This window comes from Gymnoscopelus braueri, assembly GCF_963280865.1.
Source record: "Gymnoscopelus braueri genome assembly, chromosome: 4".
Classification (NCBI taxonomy): domain Eukaryota; kingdom Metazoa; phylum Chordata; class Actinopteri; order Myctophiformes; family Myctophidae; genus Gymnoscopelus; species Gymnoscopelus braueri.
This window is the reverse complement of record NC_137605.1, coordinates 16,033,048-16,060,713: the sequence shown is the minus strand read 5'-3', so window position 1 is coordinate 16,060,713 and position 27,666 is coordinate 16,033,048. Positions and strand designations below refer to the sequence as shown.

General features: G+C 41.6%; 1 protein-coding gene across 1 annotated transcript; it reads right to left on the bottom strand.

The window, feature by feature from the left end:
* Positions 1–569: 569 nt before the first annotated feature.
* On the bottom strand, positions 570–27,607 carry flcn (folliculin). The gene is made up of 12 exons (XM_080426788.1): positions 27,347–27,607; positions 26,340–26,549; positions 24,863–25,009; positions 24,393–24,614; positions 20,181–20,347; positions 14,318–14,409; positions 9,194–9,357; positions 8,265–8,378; positions 4,465–4,588; positions 3,402–3,530; positions 2,736–2,838; positions 570–2,166 (listed from the first exon to the last, which is right to left on the bottom strand). The coding sequence occupies exons 2-12, from the start codon at positions 26,547–26,549 to the stop codon at positions 1,959–1,961; spliced, it is 1,680 nt and encodes a 559-aa protein (XP_080282914.1). The 5' UTR covers positions 27,347–27,607; the 3' UTR covers positions 570–1,958.
* Between the last annotated feature and the right edge of the window lie 59 nt (positions 27,608–27,666).

Here is a 27,666-nt window from a genome sequence, read left to right as displayed (position 1 = left end):
GGGGGCTAGCATGGCATCAATTTAAACAAGAGCTGCATACCGGTGAATTTTATTGTCCGACCTGTGCACACTCAGCAAAGCAACAGGCTCAGATATCTAGCAAAACAATCCTAAAACTATACAGCTATTTAGAGGGGCCGAGTGTTGCTGGCTTGTTAAGCACAGAATCCCTGCTGATGCAGTTGAAGAACGTTGCAGGGAGACGGAGCTCATTACACAACCCCCTTTCAACCGTTTCAGGACCCCAGAAGACCTGAGAGTGTTTGTCTTTCATTGCTTGAGAAATCTTGGCCGACGGCCACTTGTTTCTTTAAGAAATTAAGAGAAATATAATGCCCGAAAGAAAATAGCTGGTCTACAAGCTCATAATGCGTGGCCTACGCGACGCATTGTGAGCTTCTAGATCTGCTCATTTTGGCCGGGGGACACCACCGTACGAATAAGTATAAATCTGTCTTGATGAGTGACCGCTGGCTGAAGCGGTTGCTCTCTCCTCCACCTCCCCATTCTCATTCCCTCAGTTCTCCACAAGGTGCCGCCATACAGAGCAAGAGGACGCAAGAGGAGCGTGACCAAGCACTTTTACTTTAATTTCAAAAACATATGTACAGTGAGTTAACAAACCATTCATTATTTTGTAATAACTTACATCTCTAGTACGAGCACACATTTTATAAGAATCGCATAAGAAATAAAAAACCCTCATATGTTATGTGAAACAAACAACATAGCGATGGGACATAATTCAGTGTCATCAACACATTTTCAATGCATTTCTCAATACTTGGTATGAGAATCATCGATAAGCTGATACAGCTCTGTCTTTCTATTGACAAACTCATCAAGTGATGATAAAATGATCATTCCCTCTTATCCTCGTTGCTGGTAGCGATATTTATTAATGCTGCGGAGGAAATTCTGGTTAATCTTCACCCAGCTGATGGCTGCTCAAATGGTCATGATGGGACACGTATACTGGGCTGAAAACAGTGACCTTCAGATTACCAAAACACCTCTCTAGTACCACTACCGCTACATCCGCCCCATAGTGACTGACCCTGTCAGTCACTATGGGGCCTTCTGACACGGGAATGTCTTTGTTACCACTTGGCCGTGCAGGCCTGGACCCATTTCTCTTTCCCTTCCCCCTATGTCTCCTACCGCCTTCCTGGCGCTGCCCGTGTGTGGGGACGGAGGCAGCCAGTGACCTAATTAAACTTAATAACCAGTGAACCGTCATAACAACACCTGGTGTGACCTGGTGTGTTCCTGTAACTGCTGTGGGGATTGACCCCTTGACCTCTTCGGTTGACAGGCAAGTCTTTGCAAGTCTTCCATCTTATTTGTGAGGAAGCTTGCCAGGTAGACAGCATTTTTTAGGAAATATGGCTACTTAAATCTGTCTCATTACAGTAGGAAGCATAGGATACATCCTAGTTAGGTTTCTTGATGTGGCAACATTTTGAGGAAACGTCAATTGGTTCCTTGGCTGTGTAGAATGTCCCATGTGGCCGTGCTGCAAGGCAGGCATCCCTTACATCAGGTTTATGGTTTATTTAATTTTCCCTTCCTTAGCCTCAGCTTCTCCTCAATAAAGTACAAATAAATTACAGATCAAGGTCAAAAGCTTCAAAACATCATCCATAGTTAAATTTGTATTCGTATGTCTGTCATCGTCGTTCGTTGGTGTCGGTCAGTTCATCTGTTGCGTCAGAGGCTTGTATTACGATGGAAACACCGGACGCGACGCACTGCTTTGAATCTTACTTAAGTCACATGACGCTACCTTTCTAGGTTGTGACAATTCATGCAGTCTTTTGGAACATATACAGGTACCTAAGTAGAAACATTCCTAAACTCATTACCAAGGGGGTTAGGATATATCCTTCCAAATGAGACAGCGCCTCTCAGTCTCTCTACCTCCTTTCCTCAGCCTCTTCTTCGTCCGTCTGACCCCGTCACTGGCTGGGGCTCCGCTCCCCTCCGCGGACGGCCGTCATCAGGTGGCTCTTGTAGGTTTTGCTGAGTCCCGTCATCCAGAACTTCAGCAGTCTGACGTTGTCCTCCTCCCCGGGGCCCGTGGCCCCCAAGAGGGCCAGCACCTTCTGCGTGTCCTCCCTGCCTCGGCCGTCCACCTTGGAGAACTTGAACAGCACTTTGACTTTGCTGCATTAGTAGGGAGGGGGACAGAGATACGGGCAAAGGGATAGAGAGAGGACAATCAAGAGATAAATGGTGAGTCATGCGGAATCAAATGTAAAATCTAAATCTTTACTGTAATCCTAAATGTCGTACTGCAAAAGACTAAACAAAACAAAACTACAAGATATTTAACCACATGAAACCCAATGTCCCTATTCTGGGCATGTCATTACAGGCAAAAACATTCTGCAAAAGTGTATAGGTTTCAAGTGAACCCATTTAGAACGGGAACCCCTATACGTAACTATACCTTGCAATCCTGGAACCCCTTTTGGGGTAGTTGTTGCTATGTACAGTATATAGCAACATCATTCTTTTGTAATTTTTGAATAAATAATACGTTTTTCAGAAAACTTAGGTCAGGATTTAGAAGGCGTTTTTAGAATCGGCCTCAGGTCTAAATGGGTTAATATCATTGTAAGGTCTGCTGCATTAGTCGTGATTAAGTGTAACAAACATCTTGAACAGGTGCGGCTAAATTCTTCACAAAGGCGTCTTCTGTGAAAGAAGAGGAGGCGAAGGTTTTGACTCACTTCATCCATTCCTCCTTCAGACAGAGGAGACAGTGAGACACTACGTCTATAGACAGGTTCTCATTAGACAACGCCACCTCCAGTTTATTCAACAACGTCGGACCTGAGAGGGGGAGAAAGAGAGAGTCAGTTCATAAGGTGACACTGACCACATTTAGATACGGTTGATGTAATCTCTTCTCAGAGCAACGACAAGCCGTTTCCTTCTTTCTCTCACATTTACATTGCATACGTACATTTTGATAGAGCTAGTCTGAGCCAGACTCTTCTAATTTATATAGTGAGCAATATCAAAGAATATTTCATCTAAAGGAGAGTGGGCTATTCTTCTAATCTAGACATTTAAGGTAATGAAAAGACTTCAGAACGGCATGATTCAATCCTAGGCCAGGTAGGAACTCTAGGTGCAACTCTAAAAATGGGTGGCCATAAATTCTACACCATCCCAAAGGACCAGCAGGGGACTTTGGTCATCTTTAGATGTTATTAGAGTTAGGTTAGGTTTATAATCCTCTTCTGAAAGCAAAGGACTTGTTACTCTTTTAGCCATGACGGCATACTTTCAGCTTCTGTCTCGAAGTTATATCAATGGAATTTGTGATGTTATAAAGATTGATGAACTACTAATACATGCAGGTATAGGATTAGGTATTTATGTCTCCTCACCCCTGTCTGTGGGCTGTGTGTTGGCACTGCTGATGGTGAACTGGTAGACAGAGGCGACATCGTCTACACAAGCGGCCATGTACTGACATCCTTTCTCTGCATTCATCACATCCACCAGCACTGAGAACTCTGGAGGAAGGAACACAAAACCAAGAGCTTTACACTCCACTTGAAAATGTGACAAAATGTATTGCTGTAAATTGGAAAGCCCCTCCCCCCCAACACTGGCCCAATGGAAGACAGAAATATCAAGTTATATACCTCTAGATTACTTACACTACAAAATTAAAGGAAAGTTGGACATCTATGATAAAATATGGACTCCTTTCATATTCTCAGATGGGCTGATGTAAGAACTAGACCCTGGAGGGTGCTTGGAAAGACAGCTGCATCTGTAAACCTAGCAATGTGTTTTGTTTGTGATGTCCTTTTTTTGGTTATTGTAATGTTTTGTTTTTTTTATTTTTCGTGGTGTTGTTTTTTTTATTGTCTGTAACACTGTACTGTCTTAAAAAAAAAAAAAAAACATTGACAAAATGCTTATAAAAATATAATCTTTTTATGTATTGAGCTTGTTTTTTTTGTTTCTTTGTTTTTCTTCCACAGCTAGAGGATACAGTCTTTTGGAATCTTCAAAGCCTTTTTAACCCTTTATTCTCCCAATTTAGTCAACATGCTAATTAATCTTCCCCACACATTTCTGTGGCGTGTGCTGTTGTACCCTACTGGCTCACTTGCCATCCTACTCCTCCTGTTCAACACCCCCCCGCTGACAGGCGCCACCCCAGCTTGTAGTGGTCGCTAGAGCAACGACAAAGATCACAGTCCCCGCCCGGCTTCCCTCCACCGAACACGGCCAATTGTGTTCACGTAGACACTCGGGCCAACCCGGACACATCACGTTCAAACGCCTAGACTCTGTGATGGTGGACAGGTACTTTAGCCCTGCGACCCTCGAGTGCAAAACAGTTACTCTCCTGAATTATGCTGTGGTCATTCAGGAAAGCAGTTACCACCAGTAAATGACCAGGTTATAACGTTAAAGACCTTGTTGTTCCCCTACCTGATGAGCTGACGTGGGCAGGGATGGACACGTCAGGACTGAGACCCAGGAAGTTGCATTTGTAAGCTTCCTCATACTGGGCACTGTATGGCACTGAGCGCACACAGCCAACCGGGAGCAAGGCCTGATGGGGACACAGGAAGACCACAGACGCATGTTAGTTAATATTGCAGGTTACAGATTTCCAGATTGAGGACACTCCCTGATGAGTTCACCTTTGTGCCAGTCTCTATGAATGTGAGCAGGCTATCCACGCCGGTCAAACCCTGAAGAAGACCTTTACTGTGTCGAAACGTTGGTAAAGTAAATTTAAAAAAAAAGTTATTGCATCGTGGCTACGAGCTGTGCAAACTCTTTTCTTTGCAACATGTAATGAATGCATGAATTTGAAACCCATCTCAAACGGCATCTTACAACCAAACACACATGCTGAAAGACTTTGATTTCTTAATAACGAGACAAACTGAATCAAGCTAAGTCCACGATTAACCTTACACCTGTGGCCAAAGCTCCCTTGCGCATTGCAAAGCCGGTAAAGTTAAACTTCTCACTAGCTGTGCGTGTGTCTCTCTCTCTGTTTGACTGTCGAAAGCTGTTTAGAACCAGAACATCCAGATTCCAGTAGCACACATAAGCTGTCTGCCTCCTAACACTCAAACATAGCACTGCAGGCCACTTCACAGGTAAAATATTTGTGCAATAGGGCATAACCTTTTTGAGACACTTGGAGCACTTTATCTAGTGGGTAATTTGATATTGCTGCAAATTTCCCAACAGGTGCAAGTGTTTTAGCCATGGGGCACTATTTTCGCCAGTGCCTTACCCATTATCCCTAAACTTCTTTGACATTTTTTACTATTATTTAAAAATAGTAAAAAAATGGCAAAAGACGTTTAAGGATAATGGGTAAAGCACTGGCGAAAATAGGGCCCATGGTGTTCCATATTTTACCCATTTGTATTATGCTTTTAAAATTATAGCATGGATTGGATATTACCATCGGTTTACCTATTACCTTCCATGCTTTTATGAGTGAGTGGTTTTCCTATTTTTATGGATTACTCAAAATCTTTAGTTTATCTCTCAAAAGTAAATATTTATGTCAATGAACATGTCAGGGCAATCAGAATGGCAAGTCAATGCATCATTGAAGATAGTAAAAATGCTTAGCTATGTGGTCAATATAACAGTGTACTCTCTAAGTATTTTCTGATGTAAACTATGGCTAAGGTTTCAGAGACTGGGTACAAGAGATAGGGCAGGACTCACAAACAGTACTGTAATGTTTTGACAGACTATGTCATCGCAATATGGGAAAGAAAAAGACATGCCTGTTTTACAAGCACTGCAATTAACTAATAAGAGTATTCAACAGAGAACCATTATACTACATTATATTATATATGACATAAGCTATTGATAATGTAAGAAACACCAGACAATGGACCCTTCGCTAAGCCCCACCCACTCCACTCTGTGACTGGTGGTGCGAAGTTAGTCACACCCAGGCCTGGCAGCGCCTGGCAAACTTTGCTTCTCACCCATTGACTTTCATGTTAAATGATGGCTTTTCACCTTAAAAATAATCGATCATTTCAGGAGCAAGAGCTTCAAAATCTCTTATAAATCTAGTCAACAAGGCCTGCAGTAGGCTATGCACTGGACAAATGTGCATGACATTATTTCAATAAACTACAAACATGGGAAATGTTAGAGGGAGTAATAGCCATGGATACACGACGGTCGACTGTCACGACCGTCATGGATGAACTTCAACCTGGTGTTTGCACTTTCTCCATTTATGGCCCGTACATCTACATAAACGTTCATATTTCAAATATAAAGTGCTTATCCCATGGCCACGGATGTTACATGTATATGTCACAGGGAAAATGGCATTCCAGGGAAATTGACAGGGGAGCGCTTGTTTTATAGGCACGGGGCGGTGCTGCGAGGCGGGGCTTTGATGCGAGGACGACGACCACAACAACAACATACTAACCAGGAAGCTATGCTAGGGGAACGCTGAAAATAAAATGGATAATATGAGAGAAATACTCAAGTAAAGTACGAATACCTCAAAATTGTACTTGAGTAAATCTACTTTGTTACTTTGCACCACTAGTACAAGCCTCAGTGGCGCACTTCGATAATCATTGGACTCCCCACCCACTACCACTGGGAGCCGGGGTTTGACTCCAGCTTGGGACATTACTTTTTCAAACAACCGCGGACTACTTTTTTTTCGCTGATAAAGTATAGTTTTGGACCATGACGGAAGGCGCTCCGACTTAGCAGACCTTGAGGCCGAGGAGTCGCGCCCGAGCGCCTCCGGGCGCGAGTGCCCGCGACGACCGGCCGATGGTCTGCTAGTCGACTTAAGCGCCGTCCGAGTTATGTACCGATAGGCACAGAATCGTAAATGATGTTGTGTGGGGACTGCGTTTGCCCCAAGTGCCACTCACTGCACTAACATAGCCCGCCAGGCCCGCCCCCTGGAGTGTGTGTGTGTGTGTGTGTGTGTGTGTGTGTGTGTGTGTGTGTGTGTGTGTGTGTGTGTGTGTATGTGTGTGTACACGCGCGCGTGTGCGCATGCGTGTGTGCGTGCTGGTTTGTGCATGCGTGCGTGTGTGGTGTGGGGCTCATGTCTGGCTTGCATTGCCCTCTAGCGTTGATTCTACAGAATTGCATGAGGGGCATGAAAACAAGCGTACCCCTTTCAATTTCCCTGGAATGCCATTTTCCCTGTAACATATATACGGGCTCTCAGAAGTACCTGTATCATCCGTATTGTTTAATAAAAAGCATTTTAATCTGATCAGTGGCCATTTTCTCTACATGCTTTCAACTGAGTGACCCTATCGGTTGGTAGGTGTATTGCACTCGAATACATTATGAGAAAATGGCCACTGATCGGATTAAAATGCTTTTCATTGAACAATACAGAATATAAAGGTACTTTTGAGAGGCCCGTGCATAATTTCAACATCCGTGGCCATGGGGTAAGCACTTTATATTTGAAATCTGAACGTTCATATAGATGTACGGACCGTAAATGGAGAAAGTGCAAACACCAGGTTAAAGTTGATCCATGACTGTAACAGGAGTTTTCATGTACCGCAGGGTAAGACTGCCAGGAGCAGTTAATAAATAGACGAACAAATGAATTAATATACTAACGTGCGGAATCCGAAACAGGCAGCGCTGTGATTCTGAATTTTGTTACGATTACAGTGATTAGTAGCCTATTATTGACACCACCTGGGCGAGTGAGTCGTATCGTGTAACTTTCCTGAAGAAGCTGTGTATGTGTTCAACAACACAGCCATTCAGCCTTGTAGTTTAAGTGCAGATTTCAGCTTGGGAAAAGCAGCCTCAAACGGGTTTGGGTACGTGGTTCATAGTCACCATTGCGTTATCGTGGTATTCCTATTCTATGTTGGTGCAAATGATTGTGTGTGTGCGGGCGAAATAACATTGACAGCTATGGCAGGTGACGAAAGTTTGCCAGACCTATGCCAGGCTAACAACGGTTGCTAAGCTGGCATTGGACAATCGCTTTTGGGGTGGGGTTTAGCGAAGGGTCCATTGTACATAAACATTAGCATGAATGTGCTAAAAAGAGTTTGTAATTTGTTCATAAGAATGGAAAATTGCTTTTATGATGTGCACAAGTGACTAGCTGATGTGAAGGTTGAGAAGGTATTTCAATTCTGAGTAGAGTAAACCTAATCTATAAATGTAATATTTGGCCACAAACATTCTCCTTTAGAGCTGCAGTCCTAGGCATGGGGCAGTACCTTCAACGTGGTGAAGGCTGACTGGATGAGGCCTGGGTCAGCGCCTCTCCAAATGACTTGGTTCCCCATGAGCACGTGCCACGCTAGCTGACGAAACTCAGCCGCCCCAAGGATCTGTATAGATCAAATAGACAGCAGTGATTGGCTGGTAAAGACCATGTATAGTAAGGACCCTCATACCACAAGAAAACCAAAACCTCTTCTCCAGTGTCGTTGATTGATTGATTGAATACTTTATTAGCAGTTTGCAAAAAAAAGCACAGGAAAGTACAGTTAAATACAAGGTCTGCTTTTAAACCCAAGAAAGCCTATGGCTTGTTTCCGTTGGGGTCCTTTGTGATCAATTAATTGAAACAATTAATGACAGACAAATATACACTACTATGCAAAACATCATATATAACAGTTCGAAAACTAAAATAAAAATATGTACAGTAAACAGTTCACATGAAGTCTCCTTCTCCACTTAGCTTTATGCCTCATCAAGATCAATGTGCGCGAGTTTGAGTATGGACGGACATACACACACACACACACACACACACACACACACACACACACACACACACACACACACACACACACACACACACACACACACACACACACACACACACACACACACACACACACACACACACACACACACACACACACACACACGCTTATTGACCTACATGGTCAATAGGCACTGCCCCCTGCCCCCACTTAACTGCATTGCTTCAGCAGAACAGCACAATATTGATATCATTCCTCCACAGTCCACACACACAGTAAAAATATATCTGTAGTTACTTAGAATCATCAGGTGGTGAGCTGAGCACTGAATAGACAATGGACACTGTTTGACATGATATGACTCAACATGGTGGACGCCAGCTTAAACACCAAGGTAATTACCAGAACAAACACCAGAACAATAATCTTACCTGCCTCAGATGTCTGAGGGACCTGAACTTTGGACCGGGAAAGTCCTCAAATTTCCCGTCATCGGAGAGCAAATCCCTGCCGAGCTCAGTCTCTGATTGGTGGCGCTGTGGTCTGGCTCCGCCTCCTTCGGCTCCCTCCCAGCAGCTCATTTCCTCCTCTTGTTCTTCAGGAACAAACATGGAACTGTGTTAACCGCTTGAGCTCCATTTTGTAAACAGCGGAAAATAGCCGATCTACAAGCACACAACGCATCGCAATGCGATGCGTTGTGTGCTTGTAGATCGGCTATTTTCCAAAATATTTATTTTACATTTTATAATATGTTTGCCTATAATGGCATGGCCAAACTAGGGAGGGCAGGTTGTTGAAAATGTAAAGGAAGATAAACACTGGGTCCCCCGCCTTCCTGTTTCTGGAGTCACATGCAACCACTTCCAGATCAAAGCTTCAATTCCCTTTGAGACGCAGGTTTTTCCCCTGTTACAACTTTCCAACTGACCATGAACTGAAAATTCCAGGTTCAGAAAACGAACTACAACCATCAAAAATGAAATGGAATTGCATGTAAAATCATCTTCGTTATAGCCTTTCCACCATCATATCAGGTGTCATGCAATTCTTTTCTCCTACCTTTTTCAGTTTCTATAAATCAAGGCTTTCCTCATGATAACTGAAATAAGACTAAAACGGAACTAAAACTAGACAATTCTTATTCTGCAAATAATTGAAAATACACTGAAATCAAACACCAAACTGTTTTTTTTAATACAAACTAAAACTAATGAATAGTTCAAAATTGCAACTCCGGTATAGACTCATATTGGTTTCGGTTTACTAGGCACTGGCAGCACACACAGTGCAGACAGCGGTTGTGAAATTCCATGACGCTGCTTTGCACCTTGCCAAAAATACAGAATGCTTTAAAGCCTCCTATTTCCTGTTGTTTTTGGCACCCTGTATTTAAAAAATATCTATATCAACAAAAAGGCTCAGGAATGTTATGAAGCGAAACCAGGGATCTTCATTTGTATAAATAATTACATCTCGCTCTGAACATCATGTGACAGAACTACAGTAATCATGTCTAGAGACTCTATACCATTACGATATTGGTCTGAGGGTAGCATATTTATTTATTTTATTTTCACACAAATATACAGTATTCCTTTCACAATCTAAAATGCTTCTGTTCGCATATCATCCCTCCTGTGCTGCTTCGGGAAGGGTTGGAATTCCCAAGAAAGTCATGGATTGAATATCATTTCCACTTTCTGGAAAACAAGCGGCGGTCACTGGTCATATGCGTTAATTGTGTGAATCACAGTCTTTTCTCATGGTGTGACGCTGTGAATAATAAGTCTTCAGTGGCAGTGCACACACGCTCCAGACTGATGTCTCAACTCTGATCCACTGTCCCACCATATGACATGGGATGACATCATGAACCTCAGGGAGTCACGCCAAGCTCTGTCCGGAAGACAACAGATCCCTCAAAATCCTACTCTCTCCGTCCTCAGCACTAATAGGAGCATCTCCAGCTGCTCAGCCTTTTACCTCATTTACAGAGAGAAACAAGGCAGTCCGATGAGTAAAGCTACAACTCCCAATTGTGGTCAAGACAAAAGAATGTAACCCCATAACACTTAGGCAGGAATGTCACCACAATACAATGGGAAATTTCAAAAAAGTACATTAGAAACATATACGTTCACTATTCTGTAGTTCAATAGATATATATTTGTAACCCTTTGCTTTGATTGGTATTCCTAAGAGGAAAAAATACACTATTACTTCCTTTGAAACATTCCTCTGCAGTATTACACAGTAAGGCTTAATGCGATTAGGGCTGAACAATTTTGGAAAGAATTGGAACATGATATATTGCAATCTGTGTTGCAACATAAAGCAGGAGTTAACATAGTTTCACCAGATATACTGTATGCTGATATATATCTCAACTCATTCGGAAAGAATGTATCAGTCCAGCAATGATTATGGTGATTTATTAGGGAGGAATAAGGCAGTTGTTCAATACTCTGGTAGTGCAGTTGACTCAACCTCTGTAGGAGCAGAAAGTGCTTGCAAGAATGCATTAAATCAGGGGAATTCCTTGCCACTGTCGTCAACTGTTTACTCATGCGGGCATGCTGAGTCTCTGTAGAGAACAAATTAAAAATATGCACAATCATTATGTCTCAGGACTATTTAATAATTAACTTGAAGGATTTGCGTGAGATCAAGTGCAGAATAACATGTGTTGGCACTCACACTCTATGAACATCACTACATGTCTGTCTGTCTATGACCACTATACTGTCTACTATGACCACTATACTGTCTACTATGACCACTATAGTATAGTGGTCATAGTAGACAGTATAGTGGTCATAGACAGACAGACATGTAGTGATGTTCATAGAGTGGCAAACGGCCCAATTTTGTGCCGGGAGTACTGCTGGGGTGTGCCGCGCCGTTTGAAGAAAGTGTGAACCCAGCCCCTCGACAACAATAGCGGCGATCGTCCGTCAATCGATACGGCCATCATCCGTTTCACACACAGCCACGCCCGAGTCCATTCAGTGTAGCGACCATCACCCATAGGAATGCAAATATGTTGTCCTACCTGGTACTGTATAAAAGGGGCACAGGGTACATGCTTTGGCACTCAGTATTATTACTACAAGATGACGAGAGCTCCACCAGCAAAGAAGAGATGCACTCAGGGCCAGAAGACGCTAAATTTCGCCGTCATCAGCAAGACATTGCCGCCGCCAGATCCTCCGGCAAGCAGCGCTGCCGGTGTATCCGGGCCACCTCGACCTGCCGACGAGCTGGCCGCACAGGGCAGCAACAGCAGCACACACAACAGCACCGCCGCCGCCAGCGTCCTTGCCGTGCCGCCGGGAACAACAACGGCGACAAGCAAGACGACTAAAGCCAGACTGTACCGTGATGACTACATGAAGTTTGGCTTCACTTTTATGGGGGACCCATCTAATGCTATTCCACTGTGCATCGTGTGCGGAGACAAGCTCGCAAACAGTGCTATGGTTCCCAGTAAGATGAAACGTCACCTTGAGACCCACCATGGAGAAATCGCCACAAAGGACAAAGACTATTTCGTGAGTTTGAAAGCTAGTAAGGCGAAACAGAACGCAAAAAAAGACAACTGCATTGTTAAAAAAAAAAAAAAAACACAGAGAGAGACTGAGAGCAGTTGACGAGGAGCTTCGTGTGTGCTTGTCATCAGTCCCAGCCAGGATACAAACTCTGTGTTCAGCAAAACAAGCTCAAGTTTCACACTAAGACAGTTGTATTGTGACCACATTTTTTCTTTTCTTTTTACAAATCTTTTTTATTGAGTTTTAAAGTATTTTTCTTAAAATGTCTCAAACAAAGACATTTGTACTGGCCTAAAAAGTTTTTTTCTTTTCTAAAACAGTTTCACACTAAGACTTTTCTTAGTTTTCTTAATTTTCCTATATATATTTCTTTTCAAATCTTTATCTTTATATATATATATATATATATATATATATATATATATATATATATATATATATATATATATATATATATATATATATATATATATATATATATATATATATACACACACACACATACATAAATACATACATACACACACACACACACCGTATATCTAGGTGTGCCCTGGGATCTTTTGGCTATGCCAGGTGTGCCTTGGCTCCAAAAAGGTTGATAAACACTGCACTATACTGTCTACTATGACCACTATGCTGCTTACCTGTCTGTCCATCTATGACCACTATACTGCCTACCTGTCTGTCTGTCCATCTATAACCACTATACTGTCTACCTGGCTGTCCATCTATAACCACCATACTGTCTACATGTCGGGGTACCCACCATAACCTTATGCAGGGATTTTTATAATTTTTTAATTCTCTTTTAAGTAGCATGTGAGGGGTCAAACTAGGGTGTTTTTATGATTCTGAATCCATTGCAAGCATTTGTTTTGCACCAAAACCACTCCTTGGGCTAAAAACGGCCATAGCCATCCTTTTCCAGGTATACCTTTTGTGTAAAAAGCCCATTGAGATTGGGCCGTTTTTAGCCCAAGGAGTGGTTTTGGTGCAAAACAAATGCTTGCAATGGATTCAGAATCATAAAAACACCCTAGTTTGACCCCTCACATGCTACTTAAAACAGAACTAAATTTAGATTTTTTTCCCCCCCGCATAAGGTTATGGTGGGTACCCCAACTTTCAGCAGCTGTCAAAAATTCCCCTAGGGAAACTGCATTTCAGTATTTATGAGATGTGTTACTAGACACTTTTACAAACACATTGGTGAAGATTGTTTTGGGTAAGGAATTTATTCCAAGATTGGAAATGTTTCTGCTAATATCCCCTGACTATATACTGTCTACCTGTCTGTCCATCTATTACCACTATACTGCCTACCTGTCTGTCTATTTTATGACCACTGTACTGTCTACATGTCTGTCCATCTATAACCACTCTACTGCCAACCTGTCTGTCCATCTATGACCACTATACTGTCTACATGTCTGTCCATCTATAACCACTATACTGCCTACCTGTCTGTCCATCTATAACCACTATACTGCCTACCTGTCTGTCCATCTATGACCACTATACTGCCTACCTGTCTGTCCATCTATGACCACTATACTGTCGGACCAGTCTGTCTACTGGTATGTCTCTCCATGAGGAACAAGTCTCTCTGAGCAGGGTGATTATAGTTTTACTTTAAAACAAATGTTTCATTCGTTATAATTTGAGTTTGTTTTCTATTGTTTTTAAAGTTTTGTTTATTTTTATTTTGTGAAAAGGCTTCTTTTTATAGTTTCGTTTTTTATCAGTTTTAGTTTTAGTTTTTTTTATTGTATTATGGGATAGTCAGGGGCGGGGCGAGATTCAGCAAGTTCTAAACAATAGCAAAAATAGCAGATCTACAAGCTCTCAACACGTCGCATTTGAAGATTTTTGTCAACGACTAAAACTAAGCACACACAATACTGTTCGAGTTAAACTTTTTTGTAAAGTTGTTGTTATTTTGTTAGTTTTAGTTCACTAATAAATAACCCCATCTCTATGAGGAGCAGTCTTGCCTACCTGTGTGTCTCTCTATGAGGACCAGAGTGTCCTCGGTAGGGGCTCCCTCCAATAGCTTCTCAGTCAGGCGACTCCCACAGGCCTTCAGCAACCTGAGCATACAAAGAGCAGACATACGTCAGTCGGACCGAGTGGATTATATTATTACTTTAGCCTTCTAGTGGCGTGAAAAGATATGATGTGAAACCAAAATGCGGTGTGCAGTGAGGTCTTAGCCACTTAAGGCCTATATACTTTATTGTACGACAAATAGCGGAAAAAGCCAATCTATAAGCCCAGCTCTAAAATAGGGACGCCAGATAGAAAGTGGTTAAAAAACAAACAAACATTACAATCAGAATCACATTAGCCCCAGCTACAGTAAACAAAGAAACATTATTTGTAGACACTTCAGCAGAGTTTAAAATGCAATACATCGCGTTCACACACAGTGCACAGATGAAATTGAAAAGTATGAATACAACAAACAAACCATAAGGACACATACTGTAGCAGACACATCACAAACAAAATAGGGATAATAAAAGATGTCATTCGTCAGATGTAAAAGGTACAAATGTAAAAAACTGTTTTAACAGAATATTAATGAAACAGCAGTAGCTGCTAGGGAGGGCAAGTTGTTGAAAATGTAAAAGAAAGATAAACACTGGGTCCCCCGCCTTCCTGTTTCTGGAGTCATACGCAACCACTTCCAGATCAAAGCTTCAATTCCCTTTGAGACGCATGTTTTGCCCCTCTTACAACTTTCCAACTGACAACGAACTCTCTCCGTATAAAAAAGCAAGGGGTGTTTTGACGTAGCTATCCTCAGATATAGAGGGAGACTGAAATCCAGGGTCTATAAAGTGTGGATTTCTGAAGCCTTGTTTACATGCCCCAAAGCATTAAATAAAAGTAATCCTCTCTTACAAGCCCCAAAGCATTTAATCGGAATATAACTTTTGATGTGCGCAAAATCTGTTGCCGTCTAATCTGTCAGAGATATAATTGTTTCTGTTTTTCCACCAACTTTGAACAATATTTGCGCTTCTGCTACTCTGTCTAGTAGCAGGCTGTCTAATTAAGCAGGAATCTCAGCAGCTCATATTTCTCCTGTGATATTTAAAAGAAGTGGAGTGAAAGACCGCCTTTACAGTACAATAACGGTAAACTTTGGGCCCAATACCCCAACAAGGACCAGGAGCCACTGGATGAAAGTCTGAAGCAAGTGAATGGAAGCAAAATTTAGCTGCAGCTGTGTAGCTTACGTCACAGTGTACGTAGGTCAGCCAAGCCTATTTTTATCCTTATAAAGTTTTTAACCTTTAGAGGGCAGTAAACTCACATATTTGGCCTGGGATAGAGTACAGAAGTCCTGACGTCACTCGTTCATCCCCTGGGTCGTAAAGTAATTTCTTTATGGAGAATAACATTGGGTCATCTTAGAATCGTCTCATATAAGAATTGTGGTCCAAAAATAAACCAACTGTCCCGGCGATATTGTCAGGGAGGAGTCTCTATCGTTTATGATAGTCAGTCACTCATATTTGATACAGTCTGTTTCTGGCGAAAATGTAACTAATTCGGCGGAAGTAACATTATCGTTTTCTCACCGTCAGTTGATGCTTCATATCCATATGAGTCAATCCACCGGGATCATTTGTTTATTTTTGGAACACAGTTCTTATTTGACGCGATATTAAACACGTCTATGGGAATTCAGAACAGGGAAAAAAAACGCGACCCAGGTATGATGCGTAAATTTCGTCAGACTTCGGTGCTCTATTGAATTACACTTTTAAAAACTAAGCAAAAACGATAAACTAGAATGGAATAGTAATAAATCAGGATTTTAAAACACATGCATTATTTTAATGAAAGCCAATTTTACCAAAATAAATATTGAGCACAAATGATCAAACATTTACACACCTGTTAACTGTTTAACCATTTAAACCCTCAAAGTCGCCCAGAGCTCTATACTAGGCACTTTCCTGTTTTTGCCCGGCTCTACACCAAATATCTTCGCCGAAAATAGCTGATCTATAAGCTCAAAGCGTGTCGTGTTGCGAGGCGATGTGAGCTTGTAGATCAGCTTTTTTTCAACAAAGATATTTATTTTCGAATAATGTTTGCTCCAGAATAGGGATGCTTGGGTTCAAAATGGTTTCAACAGGTTTAACAGGAACTGTTTACTGGAATGTTGTTTATTAACATTTCTCTCATACTTTAACTTGATTATGTGTACTAACACATTTGATGGAATACATCCAGTAGCCTATTTATAAGGACAAATAGTCCTCACACAGGCTCTGGAATACATCCAGTAGCCTATTTATAAGGACAAATTGTCCTTACACAGGCTCTCTGAGGAATCTGGATGGTCCAAAGAACATTAATACATTACCACAAATATGTTCAGAAAAATATTAAATGTTTAGCTTCCACTCGATTGTATTCAATAATTGATTTTATTGAATGCATCTAAAAACAAAAGATTGTTTTGCACCAGTTTATATCACACAGCTTTTATGGACAGAATCTTAGTCAATTAAAACTAATTTGAACCCTCAAGTTCAAATAGCTAATAGGCCTTAGCAAAGTCAGCAGCACAACATTTTCCTTTGTAATTTGAACAACGATGATATCTAGTCTAATATCACGATATCAAGATAATATCCATATATTGCCCAGAGTCCTCTCCCACTCTCATTCCTATAGTGGAAATGGTAAACATGATCAAATGCATTCCATTATTAGTGGAATATGAGGGTCCATGTAAACATAGTCCTAGTCATGTGTGTCAGTATGGATAATACTGTATGTATTTATATCACTATACGAGCGGCAACACATCCATGGATTAATGTCTTAATCCATGGACAGACAAAACATAAATGATAGAAATCACATTCAAGGACCCGTTCAATTAACGATGTAAAGTGCAGAAAATGGCCGGGGTTCATGGGCTGAGGACATGGAGCGGAGTGATTATACTATAGTTGAGCATGTTTACAGATTTGGGCGGGGGGACAGTCACTATCCTACGCCTTTAACGTATACCAGAAGACTTTTACAACTTTGATAAAGACATACATTGTAATAATGGCCAACTTTTGCAAGCCACACACATACGGCAGAGGTGCACCCTTGCCGACAAGCTAGGGTTTGGCAACAACAAACTGCAGGATGGCATTCAGAGTTGTCCAGATTCCATCAAACATCAAACATGTTGGCACAAGGCTGTCAGAGAGACAGTAGCGCCCAGGAGTACAAGCTTAGTGAAAAGTGTGAAAGAATGGGTTACAACAATCGTGGGATTAAAAAAATGTGGTGATAAATCATCATGACGGCTCCAGCTGGTCTGAAGCTTGACTGGTGGTGGTAGGCAACATATTTGATATCCTCTACAAGATAGCGTGTGCCTACTTTGCATGGTGACCTGTCCTAATTTGCGTAGAGCCACGGATCAGTGCAGATCTTGAATATATATAGGGCCAAATCAGGGTTATTATAATGAGGCTTTAAATCTTCATGTGTATTCACTGCTTTAATCTGAATCACAAATCTTTTGAGTTTTGACAGCCATTATGTCTTCGCTAAGGTTGGTGCATTACACTGAAAGCAACAGTACAGAAACGATTCTCAATCTATTTACTCAAAATATAAAAGGTAGCTAGAAAATACTCCACATTCCACAGTGCTGCATTTGTATGAATAATAGGGATGAGCATTTGAGCATTTCTTTGTAAACATTTACAGTAAACTTTGACAATAAGTGTTCACAGTTATTCATGGTTAACCATGGCGTGATGTCATATTTATACACTGACTGCCGTGCACGTCATCCGGAGCCTTGGACACAGAAACTTTATCACCAAGCTGTATGTAGAGCAACTGACCTCGGTACTTGAACGCAGCAAACAAAGCCAACTGTATCATTATGGCCAGATCAGCGTCCAAACAAAAAAAACTAAGTTAAACAGTCATCTGTCTGTCTGGAAATGTTTGCCTTGTGGTTTCTTTAGTGTATTTTAAAAGTCATGTTCAGACAGGTTCTGCATGTAAAAGGAACTCAAGTAACCACAGTTCTCAAAGAACTGTGGTTACTTGAGAACCAGTAGCCATGAGACAGTTGAAATCAATGCCAGCAATGTTGACTATTGCCGTGCATCTGGAACCGACTAATCCTTTTGGCAGCTTAGTGACTGAATTCTTTGCACTTGACATGTTAAGTGGTTTTGCACCCTGCTTGTGCTTGTGTTTAGGACATCCTTGATTGTTACACATTAAAAACTAAAATTAAACTTAACTGGAGGTTAATATGTAGAATAGAATGTCCCCTTTCCACGTTAATGTGCTGCTTGTTTTTAAGTTAACCCATTTAGACCTGTTACCATAACCTATACGTTGTTATAACTTTCAATCCGGGAGCCACCACTGTGTCTCATTAGTTGTTGCTATACATATGGCAACATTATAATTTTTCGTAAGAATTTGAACGTTTTCAGAAAACTTAGGTTAGGTTCTAGAAGGCGTTTTTAGAATCGTCCACAGGTCTAAATGGGTTAATATTTACTGGATATTTGATGACATTCTGGATAAAGTTAACATTAATATCATACGTCTGGGCCGAGTGAGGTGGCTCCTCTGTCACTACTAGACGTGGTGAACGTCAGCACCGCGCTGTGGTAGAAAAAGCAGGGTGCGTCCCAGATTAGCACTAAGCATTAGAATGAATTAATGTGTTAAATCCAGTCTGACAACTGTGGACGGTTGCTTTAAAAAGAACAGAACAAGTGTGTAGCACTGCTAGGGCTGCATACTGTAGCACTGCACGAGTTACAATTATACATAATATTGTATTAATTTATATTTTTGTTATTTTTTATTTTAGGTTAATTTGTAGTCTTTGCAAACAAAGATTGCACAGGTTAGATATGCAAATAACTTTAATATACAAAGAAATGGCATATTTAATAACTTTATACTTTCAAACAAAATGTAAAAAATAGCGTAAAACCGATCTACAAGCTTACAGTAAGCTTACAGTCTAGGGTTGTAGATCGTCTATTTAGCTTATCTTTTGAAAATATATGAAAACTTTTCAACATGGAAATGATTATGATGATCAAATAATTGCGATTATGTAATAAATGCGACAGGCCTAGTTGTGCACAGGGCTAACCGTGTACACGCTCCCATCTTTAACCCAATAAGACCTGGAACGCATCTGTTTAATTTTTTTATTTGAGCTAAAAAGCATTATTTTACACTTTGGCTATTCAGAAATAGCAGATCTACAAGCTCATAGCGCGGCACCGAGTGCCGCGCTATGAGCTTGTAGATCTGCTATTTTTGAAAAAACGTGAAAATGTGTGCAAATCTTTGAATATATATATTCTTTTAAAGCAAACATTTTAAACTAAAATCTTATTTCTAAAAAAAATCTATAAATTCTGGGGGTCCCTGGAACTAAATATTTTGAGATGGGGGTCGGCACTATGAGCTTGTAGATCTGCTATTTTTTTTTAAACGTGAAAATGTGTGCAAATCTTTGAATATATATATTCTTTTAAAGCAAACATTTTAAACTAAAATCTTATTTCTCTATATATATATATAGATATATAAAATATATATATATATATATATAAAATATATAAATTCTGGGGGTCCCTGGAACTAAATATTTTGAGATGGGGGTCGGCGGCCAAACACATATCATTTTGGGGGGTCCTTGACACGAAAACGTTTGAGCACCACTGATGTAGAAACATGTTTTTCAGAATGCTGTTGGGTTTTAGAAGACATGTGTAGAATCGGCTTCAGGTCTTAATGGGTTAAGGAATGTGTGTACTGTAAGCAGCCCAGGTGGACTCACCAGCTGAAGGAGGAGTGCAGGCTGGCCCAGAGGTTCGGGTGCTGGGTGAGGGAGGTGAGGGACCGCGCTGCGTTGCCACTCCTCTGGTGGGGGAAGACGGCGGGGGAGAACACACTGTTCATCCTCGCTGCTCGCTGGGGACACACGCCCTGCTCGCTGTCAAACACCTGTGGGAGACAGTCACAGGACAGACAAGATGATGCTAGGTTGCCAGGTTAGACTACTGTATGATGACTCAAAGTTCAAGGCCTTAGACTTCAGAAAGAGTTTTTCTTTGTCCAGAGCCCTGAGCAAGGGCATCATGTACAGCATTGGTTCTCAAAGTGGGGTTCGGGGACCCCCAGGGGTCCTTGAGGGAGTTCCAGGGGGTCCCCAGCTAAATGATGTATAGTTAGGAACCAAATGGACACTTATGGGTCTGTAACTCTCAAATGGAACCAAATGGACCATTTGGTTCCATTTGTACACTCTCAGAGTTACATTAACATCTATTTTACAACATAAATTGGGGTCCCAGAGATAGAAATGCCATTAAACGGGGGTCCCGTAGCCTATAATGCATGTCAAACTGGGGGTCCTTGAAATTAAAATGGATTAGAATCACTGCTAGAGCCCTAATAAATCTTCTCTTATGGGGGTCCCTGGCATATCTTTTCAAATGGGGGTCCGTGGGCTAGTAATAAGTGTCAATGTGGGGGTCCTTGACATGAAAAGGTTTGAGAACCACTGATGTACAGTATATATCTGCTGCTGTGCTCTGCTCACGCACCTTTATGTCTTACATCAGGTACTTACCGCACCTTATGTCTTACCTCAGGTACTATGTATAAATATATGTAGATAATTTTTTTTATTTTTATTGATTGATCTCTCTTCCCCCTTGCCCCCCACCCCCCGTCTTCTTCTTCCCTTTTCTTTTTTATGGAAATAACAAAAATGATGGAGCTTGCACAAAAACTAATTTCACCCACTGTTTTACACCTGCAAACCTGTGATGTGACAATAAAGCTGATTCTGATTCTAAAAACAAAACAAAAAACAAGGAAGAAAAAAAAGAAAAAGCACTAATAGTTGTGGACAGGGGTCATCACCATGCCAGCTTGTGATGGACAGTTCCATCAATATTTAATTTTTGCCACGGACATGCAAAACAAGTGATCAATAATATTACCAGAAACACATACGTAGGCTTAGCCCCAAATGTATACAGTACTATGGACTGTTGATGTGCCATAGTGTCTACTGTCTACTCTATTCCACTGCGCTACACAATTTAAAACGAGCCACTTACAAATAAAAATAAATAAAATAAATAATCCAAATTATTTTTTGGGAAACAAAGCTACAAGCTCACAACACATCACGGCATGTTGCGAGCTTGTATTGTAGATCAGCAATTCTATTTTCTTTTTAGCCTAAAATGGCATGCCCAAAATTGGGATGTCAGACTTAAAGTGATTAGCTATACTTTAGAAAACCTGGGAAGTTATTCACTGTATACTGGCAGGGCAGTCCTGAGACAGGCATTAAATGTGGCATGGTCCAAGTATATTCCATGTTTGGGATTTCAATAATTGGGTCTTATCAGTACATACAGTGCTTCCATCTTACATTGCAGGAGCAAAAGGGCCTCTTAGCTGCAAACTAAAGGTGAATGGTGCGTATTATACTTCATATGGTTATTACAGTATATAGACAGATGGCTTTTCAGAGGACAGTGTTACTTGAGGACAGGAGGTGACAGGAAGTTCTACCAGCTAAACTAGTTTTATAGTTTGTCAACGTAGCTTCAAAAGTTGTGGTTTCCATATGGTGAACATACTCAAAAATGTTGAGAAAGTATGCAGATGGAACAATAGAAAACGTGATGAGTGATTCATGAGGGGCATGACAGGATTTAAAGGAATGCAGTGTCACAATAGTTTGATGCAAAGGTGCCTAACTTTGATCAGAGGTGAGGAGGAGGTGATGGTGAGGCTGTGGATCAAGGGTTTCCATGGATTGTGCCTGTTGAGTGTCATTATAATTGAGTTGTTATTGCTATTATTGACACTTTGAAACACTTTCTCTCAACTGACGAAAATTAGCTTTACTTGTCTGCCTTTCTTTGCTTTGGTAGCAAATAGCTCCTTCTGAACAGATGACATGCCATGTTTTTGCTCTTTTCCACTGTGGTCATACCGCTGACTTGACTCACATACTGTACGTCGACGTACGTGGTCATACGTACAATACCACAAATATCCTGCAACATATTAATGAGCATGTCATCCCGACACTTTATGAGTCACCAAAATGATTGAAACACATTTTTGAAGATTAGATTGTGAATATTAAAAAAAAGAGACGCAATTATAGACAATATTTTTTGTAAAAAAAGAAAAAGAAAAAAAAGTACCACGGACATAGACAAGTCTTGCCACGGACATGTTTGTCCATGTACGGACATGTTGATGACCCCTGGTTGTGGAGCATACCACACCAACATTTTGCCGCTTGTACTTGCTAGAGTGACTGACAAATAAACCCTTTTGAACCTGGAATTGGCCTGGCTCCAGCCCCTGAATCGCTAGCCACGCCCATTCAAATAATTCAGAACAAAATGATTGATGAAAAAAGATTTAGGCTGAGGGTCAGGTTAATCTGGAATTCTAACTTTTTTTTATACCATTTGTTCTACATTCATTTTCTCCCAATTTGGTCATTGCTGATGCCTCCCAAGTGTAATGTGGTTCCTGGTGCTGCCAACCCCCACTGTTGTCCTGTGGAGGGTGTAGACTAGGGTGTAGACTAGGGTTTAACACCGGGAATCCCGAAGTTATTTACCGTCCCGGGAACTGACTTCGGTTCCCGGGATCTCGTTGGTTGTTTTTTTCTTGTTAGAAATAACTACTAATTAGTAGAAAGCGCGGAGGAATTACTATTATTATTACTTGTTCTAAATCTGATCATTTTCTTGCATATTTAATAGCAAATAGATAGGTGTCAATGCTTACTAGGAATACAGGATAGGTGGTTACAATAGGGACATCTGGGCACCTCGATGTAAAATTGTCTATTTAAGTATCTACATATAAATGCATTTTAGTGGGCACTTTTTTTTACCCTTTAACAGGAATTCCCGGGAAGCCCGGGAAACGGTCTGAAAATTCCCGGGAATTAAAATGAGCTATTTCCCGGAAAATGTTAAACCCTAGTGTAGACAACCACATGTCTCCTCTGTTACAGTCACTCACCAGACGCTTTCTCCTGATAGCTTCATCAGGGGAAGATAACACACAAAGTCTGTGCTAAATATTTGTCTACAGATTAGAACTTCAAGCGACATTCAAATAATTTACAGGCAAAACTGACTGAAGCCCTATTCGGAAGAGACAAGTTTTATATGGTGAGGTGGTGGGGTAATGTAATTATTACCAGAGCATCTCTGTGGTTTTAATCCTGCAGTAATTGGTCATGTCAGACATTTTAATGGACGGAGTGCTCCCATGATACCAGTAAAGATTCTGGTGTATTTTACCTATTATAAAATGCCCTATAAAATAAGCCCTGGCTGATAATAGCAGTCATGTGTTTGAATGTATTATTCATTGGAAAGGAGCTTTCACACCTGTTTTTTTCTCTTCTCATCAAACATGGAGGCACTCGAGGTCAAGTCCAGCTCAACATCAAGTGAACATAACAAGACGGAACATCAAAAGAAGATGCTCTCAAGAACTTATCAGAGGGGCAATTCTGGTGGCACCTTGAGGTAGGTTGTCAGCAGCCTAGAGCCTGTTATTTATCTAAAGTTACTTCTCACACTTAGCACATAAATAGACACTCCCATCTCTGTAAGATTTATAGAGATATCTCATCCTGTGCAAATTGGTCGCTAACATTACTGATGTCCTGTAATAACAATGAAATGGTAGGATGTTGTCCTGAAAACTTCCGAACAGAGCTTAAATCATCCCCATGCGGCCCAGCCAAAGCCATCTGTGAACAGATCATAGTGGCAGCAGCAACAGGAGCACATTTCTGTAGATAAATCATAATGAATGATGCATACCTCGATGCTGACTCACACCATTGACAAACCAGTTTAGCATCTAGACCGCCTGCCAACTAAACTATACGCTTTATGAGTCATCTGAATGAATGGGCATTTGAGTGTGTGTGTGTGTGTGTGTGTGTGTGTGTGTGTGTGTGCACACACACACACGTGGCTACCTTAAGAGCTGTGCTTTGCAGACTGTGTATGGTGAGTCTGAGATGTCGAAGGAGGAACGGCCAGGAGTTGATGAGGTAGATCCTGTCCATCGCCACCATGACGATGCTGTACCAGCGCTGGAAGCCCCTGGCCAGGCTGTCTTTGATGAAGAACGTGTGGGAGAAAACGAAGCCGTGCTGCTCGTCTCCAAAAAAGATGGGACCCTCACGGCCCGGGCAAACCTGAGGCACACACAAGTTCAAGAGAGGGAGAGAGAGGGAGAGAGAGAGGAGGAAGGTGAGAGTGTGAGGAGGAAGGGGAGGAGGAGGCGGGAGGGAGGGAGGTAGGTAGCACATGCAGCGTAAAAGAGTCTCTTTGATTGTGTTGTTTTTTTTTTCTTTTAGCTGGTACTTTCTTTCATTTCATTTCCTCTGTAAACTAAATTAAAGACATGGGACTCGAACACACAAAAACGTACGTTGTCGTTTACCTCACAGCTGAGGCTGCGCACACAGGCCTGACGCACCACGCTGAACAGCTGGGGCTGCCTGGGGTGCTGGTGACTCAGGAAGCGAATGCCTGTCTCGTCGTCGACGCTCACAAAACCAGGGTGAGATGCAGGTAGCGACCGACAACCCTGTGGGGTAACAAAAAGACATAGCAGCAAACTACATGTTAGAGAATAAGCCTTGTGGCTGAAACGCTGTTGGTTCAAATCCCCAGAGTGGTGAGGAAAGATCTTATGAGAACTGCTCTCTTTTCTGTCAGTGTCAATATGCCCTTGAGCAAGACATCTAAAAACTCCCAGACTCAATTGTAGACGAAGACGGTCTATGATAGTGTTAGAAAAAGAGGTTTTAATTAGAGTGCTAAATTCAAAAAACATATTCCAAAAGATATGGAAAAGGTAGCACATCACTCTGAGCAATGCTTGTATCTCTCTCCCTCTCTCCCTCTGTCTCTGCACCCCCCCTGCCCGTCTCTCCTTCTCTGTCCCCCCCCCCCAACACGGTCGAGCCCGCCCTAGAGCCTGGGCCTGCCTTATGTTTCTTCCAGTTAAAAGGGGAGTTTTCCGTTGCCACTGTTGCATAAATTGCTTGCTCAGGGTGGGACAATGTCGGGTCTCTGCTCTATAAGTGTCTTTAGACAACTTGTTGTGATTTGGCACCTTATTTTTATTTATTTTTTTTAATTGAAGGCTCTTCAACAAAATGCACAAGCGTTTCTTTAATTTGTTTGTTTTGTGATGTTTAAAATTAGTATGTTGTTCTCCTTGACTTGACTAATGGTGTGATAGTTTTAGGAAGAGAGAGAAAAACATGTTTTAAAAAGTTATTTATCCTCATACATTTTGTAAACTGTAACAGATGGCCCCTCTCCACGCCCCACTTCTTTGAGTAATTTACATGTTACATGATGTGCCAAATCATTATGTTTATTTGTTGTCTCTTACAAGCTGTCCATGTGCTTCCTCTATAGATGGGTTTCCGCGCGACGTCATCACAGAGCAGAGTGCGTCATCTGCGCATGCGGGAGGTAGAACGAACCGGAAGCGCCATTGACTCTGTTGTTATTTTCGGGATTTAGATAGGCATAATGCTGCTATTTTAGGCATAATAGGCATAATGCTGCTATTATATACAAACAGATCCAACTTCCGACAAATCATTTTTATTGAGTAAAGAAGATATTACAAACTGCATCATTTAATCTACTTTCATTAAACCCGGTGAAGACCATTTATTTTATGTATGTACAATGGCCAGAGCTGCTGCGGGTAATAGCGCCCTCTACAGGCTCTTCCCTCCACTGCGCGCGCATCATCCTCTCATGTTTACAAACAGGAAACCCATCTATTGTGAGCATGTTGTACGCAGTAGAGCAAGTGTCAAATGAAGTCATGAACTTGTGGAGGCCAGCTGACATTTGTCACACAGACAGTCTTGTCCTTGGCAGCAGCTCCTCACCTCACACATGTCGCCCCTCTGTGACGCAGAGCTGTTGGCCCTCATGGTCAGTCCTTCTCCCTCGCGGTCCCCGTCTCTGTCCCTGTCCCCTGGCACCGGGGCCCCCGACTGGGACGGAGAAGGGGACGGAGGGTGCAGGGCCTCGGTGCAGAACAGAGTGCGAGGGCCATGGAGTTCACAGAAGTGACAGAGAGCCACCAGGGCGTTCATCTGTGGGGGTAAAAGATGATAAAGGGTCGTTGTGATTGATTGTTGTGTTATTGTGTGTGGTACTCTGTGTGATGAGACCTGAGGCAATTCTTAAAAATGTTTTCTAAAGCCTAACAATTTTTTTTTTTTTCAAGATTTGTCAAAAATAGCAGATCTACAAGCTCATAGCGCGGCACTCGGTGCCGCTCTATGAGCTTGTATATCTGCTATTTTTGAATAGCCAAATAAATCTAAAGTGACACAGATGCGTTCCAGGTCTTAACATAATCAAGTACAGCTGGAACTGCGTCATTACAGTGTATTATACCAATTTAACCACTTAAACTCTTCATTATGTACTTTGTTGACCCCCATGGGTCAGTGGTTCTCAAAGTGGGGTTCAGGGACCCTCAGGGTTCCTAGAGGGGGTTCCAAATGGACCCTTACAGGGTCTGTAACTCTGAGAGTGTACAAATGGAACCAAATGGACCCTTATGGTGCATTTAGTTCCATTTGTACACTCTCAAGAGTTATGGGGGTGCTTGAAATTAAAAGGTTTGAGAATCACTGATCTATACTTTACTTGGCCCCTCCTTTTTCCCTCTACACCAAAAATCTCTTCGCCAAAAAAGTTACTAAATGCATCAAGTTGCAATGTTGTGTTGTGCTTGTAGATCTGCTATGTCAACACTGAATGTTCAACTATTATCACATGCCTAGCCTTGGATTAAGACTATCATAGATGTATTTTTATCAATTTTGACAGAATAGGGATATTAGGGTACATGTGGTTAGTAGTGGTTAAACAACTATCTTACCTTCAGGACCAGAACCGGACTAGACTGACCAAATGACTGGCGATCAGTGACACTTCATCTGGTCCAAATGTTACAAGACAAACGTGTCCGCTTGTCGGAACTATTATAGCAGAGACACTCTAAAAGAAAGTCAAATTTCTTCGTATTTCCTTATCAAAATCCCATTATTGCCAATCGATTGGCGGTTTAACCATTTATATACACACGTTTTCTGTATATTATTATCCTGTACAGCTGCTGCTGTCTCAACAACACCCGGGATCACGTGATGCGGAGTCATGCGCTCTTTCACCGGTGTTGCCAGATTTTGCCAGAGAAAT

Coding starts and splice junctions, on each gene's coding strand:
- flcn (XM_080426788.1), bottom strand. CDS start 26,549: ATGAACGCCCTGGTGGCTCTCTGTCACTTCTGTGAACTCCATGGCCCT. Junction 20,348..24,392: donor TGCAAAGCACAGCTCTTAAG/GTAGCCACGTGT, acceptor TGTCTCCCACAG/GTGTTTGACAGCGAGCAGGG. Junction 14,410..20,180: donor CTGCACTCCTCCTTCAGCTG/GTGAGTCCACCT, acceptor TTGTATGCTCAG/GTTGCTGAAGGCCTGTGGGA.